We start from the raw sequence: 23,594 nt of genomic DNA, 5'->3' as shown, positions 1-23,594 counted from the left end.
TTTCTTTGTGTTCTAATGCATTTTCCCTAGAAAAGTTACTACAGAAGCAAGTAATGGTACTTAAGAAAAGACTTCGTTTGTTAGACTGAATTTTTCATTGTAATTCTGGACAATTGTCCAATTTACTTTTCTTTTTCAGCTTGTTTTCTATCAGATACTGACATGTTAATGACAGAACCATGCAAGTGTGATGATTCTGTACTTAGAGAAAAGTCATTGAGTCCTTCTCAAGCATATTATTAATCAATGCATCTTTTTCAGGAAATCGGAGATTGATATGTATTGTTGAGCTGTTTAGTACTAAGAAGTGTTGAGTAATATTGTCTGTTATTTGTAATAATTTTGTTCTTAGGAATCTTTTCAAATGAGTTAATATCATCATTAACCACCTTTCCCCTGTTTACATCAGGAATTATAGGACTGCCTATAATCTTGTACATGAATTGAGAGCCCACGAAACTAATATTCTGGAAATTAAGACTATGGCAGGATTTATAAACTACAAGGTAATAGTTCTAAGTCCAGGGGATTTGTATATAATATTAAATTATCTTTTTAAAATTTCAAAATTAAAATTAATTACTTGCTCTGAAAAGTTGGTATTTGATTAATTATGCTTTCCCTTTTTTTTTTTTTAATTGTACTTCAGGTGAAGGCTTACAGAACAAATAGTTTCTCATGAAACAGTAGCAGTAGTACACATATTGTTTTATGACATTGCTTAACAACCCCACAACATGTCAACCCTCTCCCTTCTCGACCTTTTTTTTTTTGGTGAAAATACACATAGCCAAAAATACACCATTTCAAAAATTTCTACATGCACAGTTTCAGTGACATCAACTATGCTCTTCCAGTTGTGCTGCTATTCTCACTTTAGATGAAGGCTTACAGAACAAAATAGTTTCTCATTTAACAGTTAGTACACGTGTTGTCCTATGACAATGGCTAACAACCTCACAACACGTCAACACTATCCTTACTTAACCTTGGGTTCCCTGTCACCAGCTTTCCTGTCCCCTTCTGGCCCTTGTCCCTGGACTGCTGTGCCTCATTAGTCCCATTTGGTTTTATGGGGCTATGCTTTCCCTTTTATCTTCTTTCTCTGAAGAAGGGCCTTGGCTCTTAGCAGCCTAATCATATTGCTTGGCTTTTTAGTTCGTTGATCCCAGGGTTCTTTCTTAGAACATTTTTTTCTTTTAGAAAACTCCTTTGGGCAGACTTTCTGTTTGTTTGTTTTTAAGTGGGATCAGGAGGGAGTGAGAAGAAAACTGAATTTGCAAACATGCAATGTGTTAGAACTGTGTGAGCCTTCTTTGCTGTAACAAAACAACCATAGAAGAGAAGGTATAGCTGTTCACCTTAGAGGAAACAGTTATACCTTTTGTTTGAGAGTTTTATTTTAAGATCTGTTTCTGTAAAGATTACAGCCAAGAAAACCCCATGGGATGGTTCTACTCTATCACATGGGGTCGCTGTGAGTCAAAATGGACTTAAGGACACACAGCAACAAGAACATCATCAACATATGGTTGACATAGGTGCTGCGTGAAGACAAGTGTGGGTGATTTGCTTTGCTTTTAGTATTTCTACAGTCATCTGTTAAAGACGTCTGGCACTGGGTTGGTGATACGTGGGCAGATAGATCATTTATTTCATGGTTGGTGTGAGTGGTGAATAATTTTGCAATGACTGTACAAATTTAAAATGCATGTTGCCTTTGACTTATCAATTCCATTTCAGGAAATTTATCTGACATAAATGCTAACACTTGCAAATCACATATATAAGGATATTTTTTGCAACTTGTAATACCAAAAGATAGGAAACATCCCAGGAGTAAGTGACTTTATTGTAAGTTATAAATTATAACTCCTAACAGTGGAGTACTGTGTCATTATTAAGAATGAAGGAGCTTTGTATATTGATAGGGAGTAATATCCAAAATATATTGTTAGGTGAAAAAAGAAGGTACAAAGCAGCATATTTAGTGAGATATTTACATAAAAAATAGTTTATATATAAACAACACATATATATTTGTCTTTGTGTACAATATGTTAAGAAACATATGCCAGAAACTGGTTGCCTGTAGGAAGGTATATTGGATGGGTGAAGAACAGGCATGGTTGAGAGACTTACTTTTCATGGTGTATATCCCTTTGTACCTAAAAATAAAAATAAAAAATTTAATAAGCATATGGAAATAAATTACACTTTGTGCCTTCTGTTTTTCCTTTTACCTCAAACACACATAGATCATTACTTTTGAAATAGCATCCCAGATAAAAAATTTTTGAAGCTATCTGTAATCCTTGTTCGATACAGAGGTGGTTTTTGAGCACCATCAAGTCAGTTTCTACTCAGTGACCTCATGTACAACAGAACAAAACACTGTCTGGCCCTGTGCTATCCTCACAATTGTTGCTGTGCTTGAGCCCAGTGTTGTATCTACTGTGTCGGTCAGTCTCCTTGAGGGTTTTCCTCATTTTTTGCTGGCCCTCTACCTTACCAAGCATGATGTCCTTTGCCAGGGACTGGTCCTTCCTGATAACATGTCCAACGTACGTGAGGCAAAGTCTCACCATCCTCACTTCTAAAGAGCACTCTGACTACTACTTCCATGACAGGTTGGTTGGTTCTTCTGGCAGTCCACAGGATGTTCAATATTCTTCGCCAACACCGTGATTCAGAGGCGTTAATTCTTCTTCACTCTTCCTCATTCACTGTGTTATTACTGTATTCTCATTGTGCTGCAGAAAATCTTCAACTTTCTGGCAGTTGTAAAGTTTGAGACTTAATTTGTCCTTTCTCAATTGAAGAATATAATTGGAGATATTTTAGAACATCTCTACGTTCTTTATTATGTATAATACTTTTTTATTTGTATCCTGTGTTTTTAAAAAAGCTTTTTTAAGATATAGAATAACTTCAGTAGAAATAGTAAATAGCTTTATTTCATTTATCAAAAGGTCCATAAGCTTTGGTTTTAGCATAACTATTCTGATGGAGAGAATCAGTTCTATTGTAAAGAATTTCAGAGAAGGAAATTCCATAGTCTTTTTTTTTTTTTTAATTCTTTAATTTTGCACATTTTTAAATGAATATGCCTTCTGACATTGATTTTCTTTTATATTTTGGGATTGATTTTATGTTTTACAGATCTGTAGGCTGTGTTTTCAGCATAACACCCCATTGGATGCAATTGCTCAGTTCCGAAAACACATTGACTTGTGTAAGAAAAAAATTGGAAGTGCGGAGTTATCTTTTGAGCATGCTGCATGGATGTCCAAACAGTATGTTTTAAGTTGTACTTTTAGAATGTTTAAAAAAATAACACATGGGATTTGGAAGAATGGAGTTAGAATGGACTTTGGTTCTAAATCGAACTAAGTTTTTTGTCAGTAATAGATTTTTAATGATCTAGTGTGTGTTTCCAACAATAGATATTGATTCACACATTTCCTTATTAAAAATCTGTTAATTCATGGTACCATCTCTTTTACTTCACACATATTTATTGAGTTTCCACCATGTTTCTAGGTATCAAGAATATAGTAGTATATAAAACAAAATTCCTGCTGTCATAGAACTTAACTATTTGAGAGTCATGTTTAAAAACTGCTAAAATGAAACTGTTTCCAGTAACATGGATGTATTTGGAAGATGACCACTGTGTTGAGATCTTGTTTGATGGTGTATTGATAAAGAGTTCTTAACACAGAAGAGTTGACTTAAATGCAGAATTTATCTGTAACCCAAAATTAGTGTGAAATTGCAACAAATATTAAACTGTTAATCAATAGCATTATTTTATTATCGTCTGCTGAGGTTATGGTTCCCAGGATGAATAATTAAAATTAATTTCCTTTCCTTTCCTTTTTTTTTTTTTAATTCTTTTTTAAGATTCCAGGCTTTTGGAGATTTATTCGATGAAGCTATTAAATTAGGACTGACAGCCATTCAAACTCAGAATCCTGGTTTCTATTACCAGCAGGCAGCATACTATGCCCAGGAACGGAAACAGCTTACAAAAACTCTCTGTAACCATGAAGTAAGTTACTGACTACTGTGTTATCTAGCATTTATCAAATTAAATTATCTTCAAAGAAAACAGGATTGATTGGTGGTGGTAATTTTTCCTAAGTTCTTGAGTATAATCAATTTTTATCTTTTATATTTTCAGGAATTATGATTATTTTTAGTTTTTGCCTGCATACTCCATTCATATGTGAATTAAGCAGAATTTTTTTTGAAGAAGTGATTTATGATTGGTAGTAAGTTAATGATTCAGACAGGAAAATTACTTTGAGAACCACATGTTAATATTTGCCACACTGTAAAATCACTGTTTTGTGTCTGTGATCACTGCTGTCAGAGTTAGGAGGAGACTGGAGGGACGTGCTCTATTCTGACCCACCCAAGAGGATAACTTTTGACTTCTTTCACTTCGGGGTTTTCCTGTATGGAAAACACTTAAGAATCTATCGGAGGCATAGTGTTAATTGCATAGTTTCTTAAACTTGACATTTCATTTTGCCTTCCTCTTGGATGATTACATTTAGATATCAGTTTCCCCATAGCGCCTTAAAATAATAACATGGTATGTATTTCTAAATTCATTTTTGTTCATATAGTTCTATCAGTTTATTTTCATCTAAAATCTGTAGTTTTTTTGTCTGAAGATAGCAGAATATTTTCACTAGAACTGTTTTAAAAAATTGTTCCAAAAACAGGTAGAGTGCATATTAGTATTTTAAATGCATGTTTTTTTTTTTTAAATGATGATATAATTAAATTATTTTCTACTGTGTTACTTGTATCTGATTTATAACTTCATTACAGGTAGTTAATTTTAAAGGTTGGCATATTGTAATTTGAACACAGTATTTTAAAAGGTGATTAAAATTAGGTTTTATAAATATATGAGGAAACAAGCATTAACAAATATTGTTGGTGAGAATGTAAGATAATATTTCTGTCAAATAATAATTTTATAAGCCTTAGAAGTGTGCATATCTTGCGACGCAAAATATTATGTTCAGGAATCCTAAGGCAGATAAGTACCAAGACTTAATAATTGTAGTGTAAAATAGAAGTAACAAGATAAACAACTATAGGGACTTTGTTAAAATATGGAATAGCAGGCAGCACAAAAAATAGTATTTTAGAAGGATATTTAATGATATGGTGAAATGTACAGAATATATTTAAATAAAAAAAAGTTGAAAAATTATCCCAACTGGTAACAAATAAATTACATACAAACCTGGAAGAATAATGCATACATTGTTAGCAGTGGTAGTAGGTTTATAGGTAACTTAAATTTTTATCCTTTTGCTTTGAGGTATTTCTCAACTGTACTTGTATTATATTTTGACATCAAAGGAAAAAGTTATTAAGAAGAAAAATAAAGCAGTAGAAATTCTGGTGTCAAAAATGTATCCCTACTCCAGACTTCATGCCTTAATACAAAAGTCAGTAAAGAAGGGAAATAATATCTTCTCTTTCAGACTCCTTACAACACTGTTTTTCTTTATGCAAAGAGCACTTATGCATATGGAGTAAATATCAAGCATAATTTATAATAAATTTGTGCTGGTTTGTTATAGCAATGTAAAAAAGAAAATGTAAAGTTAGTTACTACAAAATTATTTGTCAGAATCAGATTGATTTATTCAATTTAATTTTTATGAGACTACCATTTAAATATTAAATGACATATTTTTAGTTTTTTTTTAAATTTATGTTAAATATTCACAATTATGATATATGAATGTGTGTTTGATATTTGTATTTATGAAAACCTTTTTATTTAATTAAAGATTGGAGGAGAGTTGATTTCAGGCTATGTTTCTAATTTGCAGGCTACTGTAATATATCCCAGTCCTGATCCCTTAGAAACACAAACAGGCGTTCTTGATTTTTATGGACAAAGATCGTGGCGGCAGGGAGTACTAAGTAAATACTTTTTTGCTATTCCTTTTCTTTTAATCTAAAAGAGTAAAGATAAAGATAGGAACCATAATTTTTCCATTGGTTACATTAGGCATAAGAAATACGAGGTAAAAATGCATGCTTTTTGAACTTTTTTTTTAAGATTGCAGTTTCTTTAGTTTTTCAGAAAATTTTATTTCTATCACTACATCTGAGAATAACGCTATAATTAAAGATGTGGATGTGATTAAAGTATTTGGACACCTCTTGTCTTAAACAACAAAATAAGTCAACTGTGGTTCATTTGGAGCCCTCGTGGCACAGTGGTTAAAGTGCTCTGCTGCTAACTGAAAGGTCAGCAGTTCAAAGCAACCAATTGCTCCATAGGAGAAAGATGTGGCAGTTTGCATCCATAAAGATTTACAGCCCTGAAAGTGCTATGGGGCAGTTCTGCTCTGTCTTGTAGGGTCACTATGAGTCAGAATCAACTCAACAGCAGTGGGTTTTGGTGGTTTATTTAAATATTTTAATTCCAGTTAGCATAAATGATTTATATTTGACATCTTAAAACATCATTAAATTTTATTATCTCAAAAATAGTTTCTCTGCATCTTTTTCTGTGTTTTATACATGCTTATTTTAATTTGAAGGAGCCCTGGTGGCACAAACGGTTAATCACTCAATTGCTGACTGAAAGGTTGGAGGTTCAAATCCATCCATTGGCTCCGTGGGAGAAAGACATGGAGATCTGCTTTTGTAAAGATTAAAAACAAAACAAAACCTATTGCTTTTGAGTCAATTCTGACTCATAGTGATCCTATAGGACAGAGTAGAGCTACCCCATAGGGTTTCCAAGGCTGTAATCTTTACAGAAGCAGACTGCCACATCTTTCTCCTGCAGAGCAGCTGGTGATTTCAAACCACCATCCTTTCAGTTAGCAGCCAGGTGCTTAACTGCTGTGCCATGAGCACTCCTCCGTAAAGATTGTTATTGTCAGGTGCCTTCGAGTTGGTTCTGACTCATAGTGACTCATGTACAAAACAAAACACCACCCCCCGTCCTTCGCCATCCTTACAATCATTGCTGTGTTTGAGCCCATTGTTGTAGCCATTGTCCATCTTGTTGAGGGTCTTCCCTCAGTCCTTCTCCAGGGACTGGTCGCTCCTGATAATATGTCCTAGGTATGTGAGACGAAGTCTCGTCCTTGCTTCTAAGGAGCGTTCTGGCTGTACTTCTTCCAAGACAGATTTGTTCATTCTTCTGGCAGTCCGTGGTATATTCAGTATTCTTTGCCAGCACCATAATTCAAATGCATCAGTTCTTCTTCACTTTCCTTATTCATTGTCCAGCTTTCACATGCATGTGGGACAATTGAAAATACCATGGCTTGGGTTAGGTTGACCTTAGTCCTTAAAGTGACATCTTTTCTTTTTAATACTTCAAAGAGTCTTTTGCAGCAGATTTGCCCAATGCAGTATGTTGTTTGATTTCCTGACTGCTGTTTCCATGGATGTTGATTGCAGATTCAAGTAAAATGAAATCCTTGACAACTTAAGCATTTTCTCCGTTTATCAAGATTACAGCTAAGAAAATCCTATAAGGCAGTTCTTTTGTGTCACATGGGGTTGCTGTGAGTCAAAATGTACTCAGTGTCATCTAACAACAACAACATTTTAATTTGAGCAGCATCTATGGCTGTTGGACCTTAAGTGTTATTTATTTATTCTCCAGGGATTGTATTCTATATAGAGGATGATGCTGAAACATTATTCTTCAGGTAGCTGATTCCACTAGGTAAAATAATACTGAACTCAGTAATGTTTTCTTCAGAATAGGGATCTCAGAGAAGTTTCCATGTTAATAAAGCTGTCTCTTAGAATCTTTAAGATTCTAGAATGTTTAAGAATCTTAAATGAATTAAAGTGAAGCAGTCAAAGAGTATACGCATACAATGTTGATGTGAAGGATTTGTGTTCAGTGAGCTATCTAAAATGGGGTGTGTCTTATCTTACACAGGTTTTGATCTTTCTGACCCTGAAAAAGAGAAGGTGGGAGTTCTTGCCATTCAGCTGAAGGAGAGAAGTGTTGTTCACTCTGTGAGTTTTTTTCCAGCATAAACTTTTGTTTTTTAATAATGTTCAAGAAATATTAGAATGCTTAAGAGTTTTATGTTTTCAACAGGAAATAATAATAACTCTTCTGAGTAATGCTGTTGCACAATTTAAGAAGTATAAGTGTCCAAGAATGAAAAGCCATCTGAGTATGTACTCATAACATGCCATGATTTCATACAACTTTGAATAATTTTAAATTATGTACATGAAATTTTTTTTCCCCTTTATAGTGGTTCAAATGGGAGAGGAATATTATTATGCAAAGGATTATACCAAAGCTTTGAAGTGAGTCTTATTCAGTATTTATTTTTATTAGTATTCTGATTACCTTACAGTGAAATTAAAATAGAAATTTATATTGAAGGATTTATCATTTCCATATTTATTTCTACTTATACTATACTCCATTTCTGTGATTTTTTTTTTTTTTTTTTCCCCAAGTCCCAACTGCTGGCACAATTTTTTTCGGGGTCTTAGGAAACCTCACATTTGATAAATCTGAAAGCACCTGTTAAACTATCACAGTAAGATTTTCTTATGTTTATATAAAATGAGGAAAGCACTTTATTTTGTTTTCTCAAAGAACTGTTCAAGCCCTTTACCATGAAGCTTCTTCAGTATGTCTAACATTTTTGTCTTCTTTTAGGTTGCTGGATTATGTGATGTGTGATTATCGGAGTGAAGGATGGTGGACTCTGCTCACATCTATATTGACCACAGCCCTGAAGTGTGCCTATCTCATGGCCCAGTTAAAGGATTACATTACATATTCTCTAGAACTCCTTGGAAGAGGTAACTTGATCTTTTTTTCCATAAAACTCTGAATCTGTAAAATAATTTACCATCTTTAAGCTTTTAAAATGTGAAGAGTAAGTCAGTCTTTGAAATATTTAATAGTACTCCATACCATATGCAGGTCACTGTGCTGAGTGAAGGTATCCACACCCTCATGGGACTTAGTATGGTTGAGGGTTTTTGATAATGAAGATCAAAATGTTTTGCTTTATTTCTTTCAGTGTGGTATAAAATATTTTTTCACATAGGATCCAAATGCAAATATATAAGGTGTTGGGAATAACTTTTAGAAATCCAGCTATCTGTAAATTTTCTGGAATTGTGCTTAGCTGTCTTACAGGAGGTGTTTATTCTTTAATATTTTACAAGCATTAAATGGAGACATGAACTTCTTTGCCTGTGTTATAGTTGTTTTTTTTTTTCCTTCTTCATATTAGCGTCAACTCTGAAAGATGAACAGAAATCGAGAATAGAAAAGAACCTCATAAGTGTTTTAATGGTAGGTTGAAATTCCTTATAGGAAATATTTTCTAGGACTGTATATATCTAGATCTAGATCTGTGTGTGTGTGTGTGTGTGTGTGTGTGTGTGTGTGTGTTGTTTAAACTAATTGAACAGATGTTTAACCCTGTATTTGGTGCAGAATGAAAGCCCTGACCCTGAACCTGACTGTGATATTTCAGCTGTGAAAACTGCTCAGAAGCTGTGGGCGGACCGTGTCTCTCTAGCTGGCAGCGGTATTTTCACAGTAGGAGTACAGCACTTTGTGCCATTTGGTGGGTAGCCAGCATCTAAGGTATTCTTTCAGAGAAATCACCCTTTTTTCCACAGAATGAATAGATGCGAAATAATAAATGTAAAAGCCAAAGAAAGAATTTTCAAAGTACACTCGTTTTATGGATAACCTGTCTTATTTTTCCTTTGTCCCCATTGACTTAGAAAGATGATCAAGATCTTAAACAATTTGGTTTATGATTTAAAATATACTTTGTTCATTTGTAGTTCAGGTGTTATTTGAAATGCATCTAAAATAAGTTATTTAAAAGATTTATGCTTTAATGTCTAGGCAGGTATATTGAAATAAGTTAAAAATAACAGAACAATTCTTCATCCTTCTTAAAATCCTGTGTCATCTACATAGGGGTACTGTGCTTTTTTTTTCCTTCTAAATTTTATTTATTTTGTTGTTGAGAATATACACAGCAAAACATACATCAATTCAACAGTTTCTACATGTACAGTTTGGTGACATTGATTGCATTCTTCAAGTTGTGCAACTATTCTCATGATCCTTTTCTGAGTGGTTCCTCCCCTGTAAACATAAAGTCACTGCCCCCTAAGGTTCCTGTCCAGCCTTTTGAGTTGTTTTTGTCACTTTGATTCCATATAGATAGTTCTTAAAAGAACACAGACATTTTTTACTAGTTAAGCTAAAGTATTGTTTGGTTTTAAGAAGACTTCAGGGGATATTTGTAGCTTAAGGTTTAAAGAGTATCTTAGGGCAGTAGTTTCAGGGATTCATCCATCCCCTGTAGCTCCAGAAAGTCTGGAGTTCATGAGAATTTGAAATTATGTTCTGCATGTTCCCTCTTTTGATCAGGATTCTTCTATGGAATCTTTAATCAAAATGTTTAGTACGGTAGCCAGGCACTATCCAGTTCTTCTGGTCTCATGGCATAGGAGGCAGTTATTCATGGAGGCAATTAGCCACACATCCCATATCCTCTTCCTGTTCCTGACTCTCCTTTTGTTGCTTCAGGTGATTAGAAACCAGTTGTTGTGCCTTGGATGGCTGGTTGCAAGCTTTTAAGACAACAGGCACCGTGCAACGAACTAGGAGGTAGAACAGAAGCACTAAACACGTTAATAGGCCAGTTAACTCCAATGTCCAAGGAAACCAGGGAACCGAATCCCATGAGGTGTTTGGTTGTGCATAAGCAGCCTCAGCAGCTACTTTTTTTTTTTTGTCATTATTGTAAATATATCTGTCACATAACTTAATCACACAACTTTTTCCAGGTGTACAACTTATTGCCAGCAATTATAATAATCGGCTGTGCAACCCTAACCTTAATCATTACGATTTTTCCCTCACAATTAACTCCCCTTTTCCACCAACCCCCTGCCCATGATAACCACTAATAAACCTTGGTCTCTATACATTTGTCTTTTCTTGTCTTTTTATGTAAGTGAGGCCATACAATGTTTGCCCTTTTGTGATTGGCTTATTTCACTCAGCATGATGTCTTCAAGCTCCATCCATTTCTCCTACTGGCTGAGTAGTATGCCATTGTGTGTATATTCCACATTTTGTTTATCCATTCATCTGTTGATGGACATTTAGGTTGTTTCCACCTTTTGGCTATTGTGAATAGTGCTGCAGTGAACATTGATGTATAAGTCTCTTTTTTGAATCTCTGCATTCAAGTCTTTTGGGTATATAACTAGGAGTGGAATTGCTGGGTCATATGATAGTTCTATTTTTTGTTTTTTGAGGAACTGCCACACTGTTTTCCACAACAGCTGTGCCGTTTTGCATTCCCACCAGCAGTGGATAAAGGTTCCAATTACCCCACATCCTTGCCAACATTTGTTATTTTCTGTTTTTTTATCTTAGCCATCGTAGTGGGAGTGAAATGGTATCTCAGTGTGGTTTTGATTTGCATCTCTCTGATGGCTAATGATGTGGAACATCTTTTCACATGAGGCACCATGCTTTTAAAATTAAAGATGGTTGGGAGTTATTTTGAATTTTGTTTGTTTTTAATAAATGAGCTACATTTACATCTATTGAAATACAAGTACAGAAATCAATAAGAATGACCAATGCACACGGGTTCTTTCTGAATAGTAAATGCAGTTCAGAGAATAACTTTTGTGCATTTAAAGTATCTGGTAGTAACTCAGACATTTTCGTTTTATTTGTAGTACAATGCAAAACCAAATTTCATGCCCCAAGTTTTCATGTTGATGTTCCTGTTCAGCTTGATATTTATCTGAAGGCTGATTGTCCGCATCCCATTCGGTTTTCCAAGCTCTGTGTCAGCTTTAATAATCAGGTAATAGTACTTTTTAATGTGTTTTTACCATGGGTAGATCTTACTGTAGCTTGCATTAAACTAGATAGAACAAACTTAGTGAATTTTAGGTCTTGATGGTTTCATATTAGAAAATGAATTTTGGTAAGGATGGTTTAAATGTAAATGTATTTATATTTCTAAACTTCTATACCAGTAATTCAGATGTACACTTTCCCTACTCTAATTTGTTTATTTTTTTTTTTTTATTGTACTTCAGGTGAAGGCTTACAGAACAAATAGTTTCTTATGAAACAGAAGTACACATGTTGTTTTATAACATTGGTTAACAACTCCACAACATATCAACCCTCTAAACTTCTCAGCCTCCTTTTTTTTTTTTTGGTGAAAATACATATAGCCAAAGATACACCATTTCCAAAATTTCTACATGCACAGTTCAGTGACATAGACTACGCTCTTCAAATTGTGCTGTTATTCTCACTTAAGATGAAGGCTTACAGAACAAAATAGTTTCTCATTTAGTTACTACAAATGTTGCCCTATGACAATGGTTAACAATCTCACAACACATCAACCATATCCTTACTTAACCTTGGGTTCCCTATCACCAGCTTCCTTGTCCCCTTCTGCTTTCTGGCCCTTGTCACTGGACTCCTGTACCTCGTTAGTCTCATTTGGCCTACTGTAATTTTTGTTTTCATTCCATGCTTATGAAATCTGAGAACTCTGTATATATTTTTGTAACTTTGGATTTTAAATAGGATATGTTCAAAATGAATATATTCTAATTTTTAAAATCATTTGCTTTGTATTCTATTTTAATATTTTTATTAGCATTTGGTTATATAAGTTTGATAATAAAGTGGAATAGAAGGCTGTAAAGTGAAAAGTAAATGTGTGATCCTCCAATTCCACTCTCCAGAGGCCACCACCACTAACTCTTGAGTACTCTAGACATTTGTTGTGCAAGCATATATTATTGTTACTAGCTGCCGTCAAGTCCCCCTGACTCCAGATGACCCCATGCGCTACAGAACAGACCTTGTTGTGATCCATAGCGTTTTCATGGGCTGATTTTCAGAAGTAAATTGCCAGGCCTTCTTCCTAATCCATCTTAGTATGGAAACTCCTTTGAAACCTGTTCAGCATCATAGCGACACGCAAACAAACCTTCGCTGACAGATGAGTGGTGGCTGTGCATGAGGTGTGTTGACTGGGAGTTAAACATGGGTCTCCCACACGGAAGGCAAGAATTCTACCTCTGAACCACTGCTAGCTTCATGCAAGCATATATAAGCAACTTTTTTTTTTTTTCTGCAGAACTAGGATCATACCATATTTTCTGCTTTTGAACATTTTTGAGGTGTGATATGGTATAGTCAAGTACCAAAAGACTTGATTACATCCAACTCTTTTAATTTTAAGCTCACTTAATTATCATCTTCTAGTTATCCAGAACGTATGTTGAGCCTTTAACCAACAAGCATTTATTGAGAGTTAAAATGTTTGTAGCATGATGGTGAACCTGAAAAAACACAGCAATGTAACCCCATTAAAATGTAAGCATTTGTGGGGCAAGGACCAGGACCGACTTCCTTCATAGCACTAATTGCAGCTGTGTGTTCACCTTTGTCTGATTATCTGGTAAATTACTTGTTTTCCTTGCTAACATTTAAGCTCCATGAAGACAGATCATTTTTTTTGCTTATCATGAAACACTCTTAAGTCTGGAATTAGAGGGTTCACAGGGACTATTTTACTTTTCCCTTCATATCCTGCTATCTTTTTTTTTTTTTCCCAACAAGTGTATGCTACTTTTATAATTAAAAACTAATAAAAATGATAGAATGTAAAGCAGCCAATTTTAAAAATTATATTTATTCTGAATGTATTTTATTTGATACTCAAGTTACAGATCACAAGAAAAAATTGAAAGTATTTAGGTTTTATCAGCATGGAATGGAAATGAAAATTAGAGGGAAAGTATAAAATTTGAACCGTATAAGAATTTTGTACGATGGTAATTCATCTGCTGGTATAGAAGATGACTCTTGGAAAGTTCTCCCTACTTATTGAATGGATGAGAATGTTGATTCCAGAGATATATACATGAAAGTTGTCTTCATTTATTCATCTGTAAGGAGTATGCTCTTCTGGAAGGTAGATATACATTCATTTTGGGACATGTTAAGTTTGAGGTGATAGTAGAAGCTCAGGTGATAGTGGAAGTGTCCTCCAGACAATTGGGGGTATGAGCTTATAGTTAAGGAAAAGGACAGAATTCAAGTTTTTATTGAGGAGATAGCACAGAGGTGCTGAATAGTGGATAATGGATAAACTTTCCAATGAAGTGACCACAAAGAGAAAAGAAAAGAAGGCTAAGGACTAAAACCTCTAAATTAAGGGGACAGGAAGAAGAAAAAAGTCCTTTGATGGAAAAATAGTAAGTAGCCAAGGAGGATGAGAAACAGGAGATTATATTATAGAGTCACAGACGCCAAGTAGAAAAAGAGCTCTTCAAGAAAAGGAGTATCCAGCGGAACAAAGAGGAGATCTTTGTTTCTCCTTCTGAGCACGTTTCAGCAGTCACCTTGTGTATGGTAAATTGTCATTTTCTGATGACAGCAGTGAGTTGATAAGCACCTCTAATTGGAACCCTGGTGGGGCAGTGGTTGAGAGCTACCACTGCTAACCAAAAGATCGGCAGCTCAGATCCACCCCGCTCCTTGGAAACCCTGTGGGGCAGTTACAGTCTGTCCTGTAGTGTCGCTGTGAGTCGGAATCTACTCATTGGCAATGTTTTTTTTAATTGGTATAAAAATGCTTCCTTTTTTCAATAACCCTTTGTAATGCTTCAGTTTTTTGCTGAAAATTTAAGTGGAGTTAACAAGCTCCAAATCACTTGATGTTTACTATTAGAAAAACATCTAACATTTGATATTTATAAACTGTGATCCTTGCTAAACTTTTCAGGAATACAACCAGTTCTGTGTAATAGAAGAAGCATCCAAAGCAAGTGAAGTTTTAGAAAATTTGAATCAGGAGAAAATGTGCTTTGTTCCTGGTAAAACAAGAAAATTTTTATTTAAATTTGTTGCAAAAACTGAAGATGTGGGAAAGAAAATTGAGGTTAGTTATACAACTTGTTTAAAAAATATTTTTAATTATAAAAGTAGTATGTTTATGTCAGAAAAGGTTCAAATAATATAGAAGTTTAAGTGAAAAATGAAAATTGTCCACCTGGAATTCCCAAGAGAAGCCATTCATGATAGTTTGATAGGTTTCCCTCAGACATTTTTCTATGAACATATTTACAGTTTTAAAATTTCTCCAGTTTAGAAAAATCAAGAGTATACTGTATGTAATATTCTGTAATTGGCTTTTTTCACTGAGAAGTGTATGTTAGAAATCATTTCACGTAAGTACATAACTTTATTTTTTTAATGACTGCATACATAATCATGACATTTTAAACAACGTATATTATATATCAAATATTTTTTATAACAATTCAGACTAAAAATCTATTTTTTGATGTTTAAACATTGCTGCATTGCGTATTTTTGAAGAAGAAAATGAAGATAAATATTTTTAAAGGTTGATTTAATGTAGATAATTAAAATGGCTTTCAGAAATATGTGATGAAAGTAGTATTTTTATTGAGTATAAATTCTGGAGCCAAACTACATGGGTTTAAATTCCAGTTCTTCAGCTTACTAGCTTGTGACCCTAGGCAGTTGTTTACCCACTTTGTGTCCCAGTTTATTTATCTGTAAAATAGGGATAGTGATAGTACCTACAGAAACCCTGGTGGCGTAGTGGTTAGGTGCTACAGCTGCTAACCAAAAGGTCGGCAGTTCGAATCCACCAGGCGCTCCTTGGAAACTCTGTGGGGCAGTTCTTCTCTGTCCTGTAGGGTCGCTATGAGTAGGAATCGACTCATCAGCAACAGGTAATAATAGCTATCTCATAAGGTTTTGTGAGGAATAAATCAGTTAATTGATGTAAATTGCTTAGATTTAGTGATTAGCACATAGTATGTACTCATTAAGTGCTTGTTTTCCATGACCTGAATGGGAATGGTTAGCTACTCTAAACTTTGGATCATTTCTAAGATAGAAATACAAGGTAGTAGTACCAGTATTCCCGTAACAATTTCTATGAATCTATTGATTTTATTATGAACCACAATCTGGAGTTTTTTGCTGATTCCTTTTTGTAATCCTTAATTACATATTTTATTCTTTACGTGGTACTTGAGCAAGCTTAGCAGACAGAAATCATAATTAATAATCTGATTTTGAATCCATTTGTTAATTGAAGGAGACATTTTAATTAATAAAGCATTTCATTGCTAATACTACAAATGTTTTCAGGAAAAGTATTTGTGAAATTAAGAACTGGGTTAAGAATACATTAAGGTCATTAAAACATCCACCTATTTCGTTAAGCAACCACTAATTGAGTATCCATTACGTCGGGCACTATATCAGGTGCTAAAATCAGAACAGTGCTCTATGACTGTAGATTGTAATCCCTTAGACTAGAAACGTTGTTATCCCTGCTTTTGAGATGAAGAAGTTGAAACCCAGAGTACAATTAGCCAATGTTACAGCTAATGGATGGCCAGAGTAAGACTCAGAAGCAGGTGTCCTGACTTGTTACACTGTGGTTCTCTAGATTAACTCTGTCAACTAGCAGTCTAAGATGTAATTTTTTTGAGAGGGGATGGTGACAAATATCAGATGGAATTTCTGACAGACCTTTTTCTTTTAGATTACTTCAGTGGATCTAATTCTAGGCAACGAGACAGGAAGATGTGTAGTTTTAAATTGGCAGGGAGGAGGAGGAGATGCTGCTTCCTCCCAGGAAGCCTTACAGGCATCGCGTTCGTTCAAAAGACGACCTAAGCTACCTGACAGTGAGGTTCACTGGGACAGCATAGTCATTCAGGCAAGCACAATGTAAGTCTGTCTTGCCAGACAAGTTGTTGAAGGTCATCTTCTTAATTCTTTTAAATACTTTGTTTAAATAACTTATTTGTTTTTTTAAAAAATCAGTTACTTAGCAAAGGTTTCTTTTCAAAGGATCATAACCAGAGTTCCAAACATTTCTGTACGTCTGCGACATGAGCCTCCTGCCCTGATGAATGAAATGTATTGTTTGGTTGTGACTGTTCAGTCCCATGAAAAGACCCAGATCAGAGATGTGAAGCTCACTGCTGGCTTAAAACCAGGTAAGCGTTAAGTTTAGTCAGTATTAATTCACTAGATAACAGGCAGAGGTGTGAATTCTAAGACATTTGTTTAAAATATGGGTTATGACGGTTTATAAAGACAATGTTCTACATTCTACCTTGGTGAGTAGCGTCTGGGGTCTTAAAAGCCTTTGAGCAGCCATCTAAGATACTCCACTGGTCTCATCCCTTCGGGAGCAAGGGAGAATGAAGAGAACAGGATACAAGGAAAAGATGAGTCCGAAGGACTAGTGGATCACAGCTACCAAGGCCTCCAGCATACTGAGTCCAGTATAGCTAGATGGTGCCCGGCTACCACCACTGACTGCTCTGACCAGGATCACAACAGAGGGTTCTGGACAGAGCTGCAAAAGGATGTAGAACAAAATTCTAACTCACAAAAAAAAGACCAGATTTACTGGCCTAAAGGAGACTGGAGAAACCTCGAGAGTATGGCCCCCAGACACCCTTTTAGCTCAGTGGTGAAGTCATTTCCAAGGTTCACCGTTCAGCCTGGGAGTGGACAGCCCCATAAAACCAAATAGGACTAATGAGGCACAGTATTCCAGGGACAAGGGCCAGAAGGCAGAAGGGTACAGGAAAGCTGGTGATAGGGAACCCAAAGTTGAGTAAGGATAGTGTTGATGGGAGGTTGTTAACCATTGTCACAGGGCAACATGTGGTACTGTTAAATGAGAAACTATTTTGTTCTGCAAGCCTTCATCTAAAGTGAGAATAGCAGCACAACTGGAAGAGCGTAGTTGATGTCACTGAACTGTGCATGTAGAAATTTTTGAAATGGTGTATCTTTGGCTATGTATATTTTCACCAAAAAAAAAAAAGGTCGAGAAGGGAGAGGGTTGACATGTTGTGGGGCTGTTAAGCAATATCATAAAACAATATGTCTACTGCTGTTTCATGAGAAACTATTTGTTCTGTAAGTCTTCACCTAAAGTACAATAAAGAAAATTAAAATACGGGTTATGATATAGTGTCCTTCCTAAAGTATTGATTGTTATGATAATGTTTGAATTCTTTGTATTTTAAAACACAAATGTTAACACTTTCAGGACAGGATGCCAATTTAACTCAGAAAACTCACGTGACTCTTCATGGAGCAGAGCTGTGTGATGACTCTCACCCTGCTTTACTCACTGACGTTCCTGTTGGAGAGTTACACCCAGGGGAACAGGTGAACTTGGGCAGCTGTGATTGGAGAGGAAATCAATTAGTTTGTAGTTTTAAATATACAGTGAATTTCATGCCCTGGGACTGAAAAAAGTGACTTCATTAATGAACGTTTTACACACATTTTACACATGTAAATGTGAAAACTGTTTTAAGCAGTTTCTATATAAGTGATCTTAAGAACAAATGATCCTAATGTGAAGAATTACTTGCCTGATAAAATAACAGTTGTTCATAACTCAGTGAAATAACCTGTCTATAGTCAGCTTTTATTTCCAAATCAAACACAAAGAAATCTTGGGAAGTTGAGAATGATTTAAAAAAATGGAGTAGTAATGACCCCATTCTTAGGCTGTGGCAAGAATATATTCAGGGTACTTTTTGTTTGTTTGTTTGTTTATTGTTGTAGTTTAAATGAAAGTTTACATTTCAAGTTAGTTTCTCATACAAAAATTTATACATACATTGTTAAGTGACCCTAATTGCTCTCCCTATACTGTGACAGCACACTCCTCTTTTCCACCCCTGATTTCCAGCGTCCATTCGGCCAGCTCCTAACCCTCTCTGCCTTCTCTTCTCACCTCCGGACAGAAGCTGCCCATTTAGTCTCATGTATCTGCTTGAGCTAAGAAGCACATTCTTCACGAGTATCATTTTATGTCCCACAGTCCAGTCCAATCTTTGTCTGAAGAGTTGGCCTTGGGAGTAGTTCTAGTTCTGGGTTAAAAGACAGTCCGGGGGCCATACTTTCCAGGGTTCCTCCAGTCTCAGACAATGCATTAAGTCTGGTCTTTTTACTAGAATTTGAGTTCTGCACCCCACCTTTCTCCTGCTCCATCAGGGACTCTCTGTTATTTTCCCTGTCAGGGCAGTTATAGGCGGTAGCCGGGCACCATCTAGTTCTTCTGGTCTCAGGCTGGTGAAGTCTCTGGTTTATGTCTCTTGGGCTGATACTTTCCTTGTGTCTTTGGTGTTCTTCATTCTTCTTTAGTGCAGGTGGTTGGGACCAATCGATGCATCTTAGATGGCCGCTTGCTAGCTTTTAAGACCCCAGACGCCACTCACCAAAGTAGGATGCAGAACATTTTCTTAATAAGCTTTGTTATGCCAATTGACCTAGATGTCCCCTGGAAGCACGGTCCTCAGACCCCTGCCCCTGCTACTCTGTCCCTCGAAGTGTTTGGTTGTATTCAGGAAACAGCTTTTGGTTTAGTCCAGTTGTGTTGACTTTCCCTGTAGTGTATACTGTCCTTCCCTTCACCTAAGATAATTCTTGTCTACTATCTAGTTAGTGAATACCCCTCACCCTCCCTCCCCACCCTGCTAACCATCAAAGAATGTTTTCTTCTGTGTTTAAACCTTTTCCTGAGTTCTTATAATAGCGATCTTATACAATATTTGTCCTTTTGTGACTGACTGAATTCACTCAGCATAATGCCTTCCAGATTCCTCTATGTCATAAGATGTTGCATGGCTTCATCATTGTTCTTTATCGTTATGTAGTATTCCATTGTGTGAATATACCATAATTTGTTTATCCATTTGTCCATTGATGGGCACCTAGGTTGTTTCCATCTTTTCGCTATTGTGAACAGTGCTGCAATAAATATGGGTGTGTGCTTATCTCTGTTCGTGTAACTTTTCTTATTTCTCTAGGATATATTCCAAGGAGCGGGATTGTTGGATCATATGGTACTTCTATTTCAAGGTTTTTAAGGAAACGCCAAATCAATTTCCAAAGTGATTGTATCGTTTTAGATTCCCACCAACAGTGTTTAAGTGTTCCAGTCCCTCCACAACATCTCCAACATTTATTATTTTGTGTTTTTTGGATTAATGCTAGCCTTGTTGGGGTGAGATGGTATTGCATTGTAGTTTTGATTTCCATTTCTCTGATGGCTAATGATCATGAGCATTTCTTCATGTGTCTGTTAGCCACCTGAATATCTTCTTTGGCGGAGTGCCTTTTCATATCCTTTGCCCATTTTTTAATTGGGTTATTTGTCTTTTTGTTGTTGAGGTTTTGCAGTATCTTGTAGATTTTAGAGATTAGACGCTGTTTGGATTTGTCGTAGCCAAAAAATTTTTCCCAATCTGTAGGTTGTCTCTTGACTCTCTCGGTGAAGTCTTTTGATGAGCATAAGTGTTTGATTTTTAGGACCTCCCAGTTATCTAGTCTCTCTTCTGGTGCTTGTACATTGTTACTTATGGTTCGTTTTGTGTTTATGCCATGTATTAGGGCTCCTAGCATTGTCCCTATGTTTTCTTCCATGATCTTTATCATTTTAGATTTTATATTTAGGTCTTTGATCCATTTTGAGTTAGTTTTTATGCATGGTGTGAGGTATGGGTCTTGTTTCATTTTTTTGCAGATGGAGATCCAGTTATGCCAGCACCATTTGTTAAAGAGATTGTCTTTTCGTCAACTGACAGACTTTGGGCCTTTGTCAAATATCAGCTACTCATAGGTGGATGAATTTATGTCTGGATTCTCAATTCTGTTCCATTGGTCTATGTGTCTGTTGTTGTACCAGTACCAGGCTGTTTTGACTACCATGGCAGTATAATAGGTTCTAAAATCAGGTAGTGTGAGGCCTCCCGCTTTGTTCTTCTTCTTGAGTAATGCTTTACTTATCTGGGGCCTGTTCCCTTTCCATATGAAGTTAGTGATTTGTTTCTCCATCTCATTAAAAAATACTTTTGGAATTTGGATTGGGATTGCATTGTATCTGTAGATTGCTTTGGGTAGAATTGCCATTTTCACAGTGTTGAGTCTTCCTATCCATGAGCAAGGTGTGTTTTTCCACTTATGCAAGTCTCTTTTGGTATCTTGCAGTAGCGTCTTGTAGTTTTCATTGTATAGGTCGTTTACGTCTCTGGTTAGGTTTATTCCTAAGTATTTTATCTTCTTGGAGGCTATTGTGAATGGTATTGATTTGGTGATTTCCTCTTTGAAGTTCTCTTTGTTGGTGTAAAGGAATCCAAGTGAGTTTTGTATGTTTATCTTATATCCTGATACTTTGCTGAAATCTTCTAGTAGTTCCAGTAGTTTTCTTGTGGATTCTTTAGGGTTTTCTGTGTATAAGATCATATCTGCAAATAGAGATACTTTGACTTCTTCCCTACCGATTTGGATGCCCTTTATTTCTTTGTCTAGCGTAATTGCTCTGGCTAGAACCTCCAGCACAATGTTGAGTAAGAGTGGTGATAAAGGGCATCCTCAGGGTACTTTTCCATGGTGAGATCTTTGATTAGTTACACACAACAGCCTATAAAAAGTGTTTAAAGAATCTAACCATTTGGTATAGTGACCTCTTAAAATGTGGGAACATTATTCTAGAATACATATCAGAAGGAAATTGCTGTACTATTATATTAAAACTTATTTTGTTACAGCTGGAAAAAATGTTGTATGTTCGCTGTGGAACAGTGGGTTCAAGGATGTTTCTGGTCTTTGTTTCTTACCTGATCAATACAACTGTTGAAGACAAAGAGATTGTTTGCAGGTGTCACAAGGTATTTTTTTTTAGCTACTTCACAAAGCATCATATATAGAGTGTTCCCTTATTTTGTGTTATTTTAGTTTACCTCTAAAATAAGCAGCTTAGGTGCTTATAGTTTATTATAAATTTTAATTGAACGTCTGTTGCTTTTCTTATCATTTAGATTTGTTTAGAGTGGCATTCATTACTCCAACATTAGACTGAAGTTGGCCTACGTGGCTTGTTGTATATGGAATGAACAGATTTGAGATCTCATGCTAACCTGTTAGATACTGGGATTGTAAATCTACTTCTTTACAAAATCACACATTAGATAAAATCTAAGTTGACAGAAGATTTTGGAGGAAAGGAGGTCTCCGTTTTTGAAGTATCTTTTCATTATTAAAAAAGAAGTTCTGAAATTTTTTTTTTTTTGTGGTGAGTACACATAGAAGGGAGTGAAAATAGGAAAGCTAGTACAGTCACGGTCCAACAACTTAAAGGCAGCTGCTGGTAACTGTTTCTTACTGATCTCTTTTCTATTTATAGGGATTTGTTAATCACATTTTTATATAAATTTAATCATATTGTACGTGATACTTGTTTCCTCTTTTATTAATGGAAAGTTACGATATTTAAAATCTTCTTAGCCCTGCACAGTGTTGTCTCAGGCTCTTTTTAGGAATTGAGTCCCCATCCCAGCAGAGGAGAAGTCCTGGCAGTTTGGGACTTTGTAGCTTGGGTACTGCATAGAGCCTAGCCTTGGATTGTTTACAAGTCACTGGGAGGGAAAACCCATCTCAAGAGAGTTAGGAGTGTTTCCCAAGTGGGAGGAAGGAAGTCAGGTCACATACTGTCAAAAATTTCACTTATCCTGGTGTAAGAAAAGGAGTCCTAGATGGTGAATGGAGCCCTGGTGGCGCAGTGGTTAAGAGCCCAGCTGCCAACCAAAAGATAAGCAGTTTGAATCCACCAGCCAGCTGCTCCTTGGAAACGCTATGGGACCTGTCCTGTGGGGTCAGAATGAGTCGGAATCGAACTGACAGCAATGGGTTTGGGTGTTTTTTCGTTTTTCTTTGGTTTTAGATGGTGAATAGGAGATAGATAAGGGTGCTAACCTCAGCACTGCCTCCAACCTTGTGAATTTGGGCAAGTCAGTTAACTTCTTTTGGCCTCAGTTTTCTCATCTGTAAGATAAGAATGTTAAAGTTCTTTACAGTTGTAGAGTCCTAAGACTTGAATATCGTTTTCTACTTACGACAATGAAGTTTGTGATAGACTTGGAATGTACGTTTTTTTAAAATAGTTACTTGCTGTCTAATAACTATCCTGGAATAAAGCTAAAGCAATGTGCTGCTTTAAGCAATGTTCTCTTCCCCTCATGACTCCTCAATTATGTTATTGAGGTCCATACTACTTTTATTTGAGAATGATGTATTTGTTTCTATCAGTCAGTTCATTCCCAAGATGCATTTCTAAGGACACTAGGTCTGAGGGATAGAAATAGATGTTACACAAAAAAGAAATAATTGATCACATGTGTGTTGAAAAAACTGGGTTAAAAGATGTTAAATAAGTATTTTTACTGTAGGGCTTAGCAGAGCATTTAAATTGCTAATGTGTATGAAGAATCTTCACAAATGGCTGTAGTGATTATCCTTCAGACTTACTTTACCAAGAAGCATTTTTCTCATAGAATGTCTTGCAGGCTGTAGTATTATTTGGAAAGCATTTTTTGGCAAGACAGAGGCTGCTCATCCCAGGCCAAAGAAGGATAGCTAGGGAGCACTCTAGCAGCCT

General features: G+C 35.8%; 1 protein-coding gene across 4 annotated transcripts in view; it reads left to right on the top strand.

The window, feature by feature from the left end:
• TRAPPC11 (trafficking protein particle complex subunit 11) overlaps positions 1–23,594 on the top strand; it is a 57,760-nt gene that overhangs the window by 13,269 nt on the left and 20,897 nt on the right. For all 4 annotated transcript variants that reach the window (XM_004389672.2, XM_023724677.1, XM_023724678.1 and 1 more), the window contains 16 exons: positions 410–506; positions 3,163–3,296; positions 3,907–4,054; positions 5,868–5,961; positions 7,955–8,034; positions 8,120–8,198; positions 8,283–8,337; positions 8,699–8,844; positions 9,285–9,346; positions 9,491–9,623; positions 11,776–11,906; positions 14,862–15,017; positions 16,665–16,852; positions 16,976–17,124; positions 18,195–18,316; positions 21,709–21,828. In XM_004389672.2, coding sequence (XP_004389729.1) covers positions 410–506; positions 3,163–3,296; positions 3,907–4,054; positions 5,868–5,961; positions 7,955–8,034; positions 8,120–8,198; positions 8,283–8,337; positions 8,699–8,844; positions 9,285–9,346; positions 9,491–9,623; positions 11,776–11,906; positions 14,862–15,017; positions 16,665–16,852; positions 16,976–17,124; positions 18,195–18,316; positions 21,709–21,828 — 1,894 coding nt within the window. The remainder of the gene's footprint in view (positions 1–409; positions 507–3,162; positions 3,297–3,906; positions 4,055–5,867; positions 5,962–7,954; positions 8,035–8,119; positions 8,199–8,282; positions 8,338–8,698; positions 8,845–9,284; positions 9,347–9,490; positions 9,624–11,775; positions 11,907–14,861; positions 15,018–16,664; positions 16,853–16,975; positions 17,125–18,194; positions 18,317–21,708; positions 21,829–23,594) is intronic.

The sequence above is a fragment of the Trichechus manatus genome, unplaced genomic scaffold, assembly GCF_000243295.1.
Source record: "Trichechus manatus latirostris isolate Lorelei unplaced genomic scaffold, TriManLat1.0 scaffold00254, whole genome shotgun sequence".
Lineage (NCBI taxonomy): Eukaryota > Metazoa > Chordata > Mammalia > Sirenia > Trichechidae > Trichechus > Trichechus manatus.
This window is presented reverse-complemented; position numbering and strand designations above follow the sequence as displayed.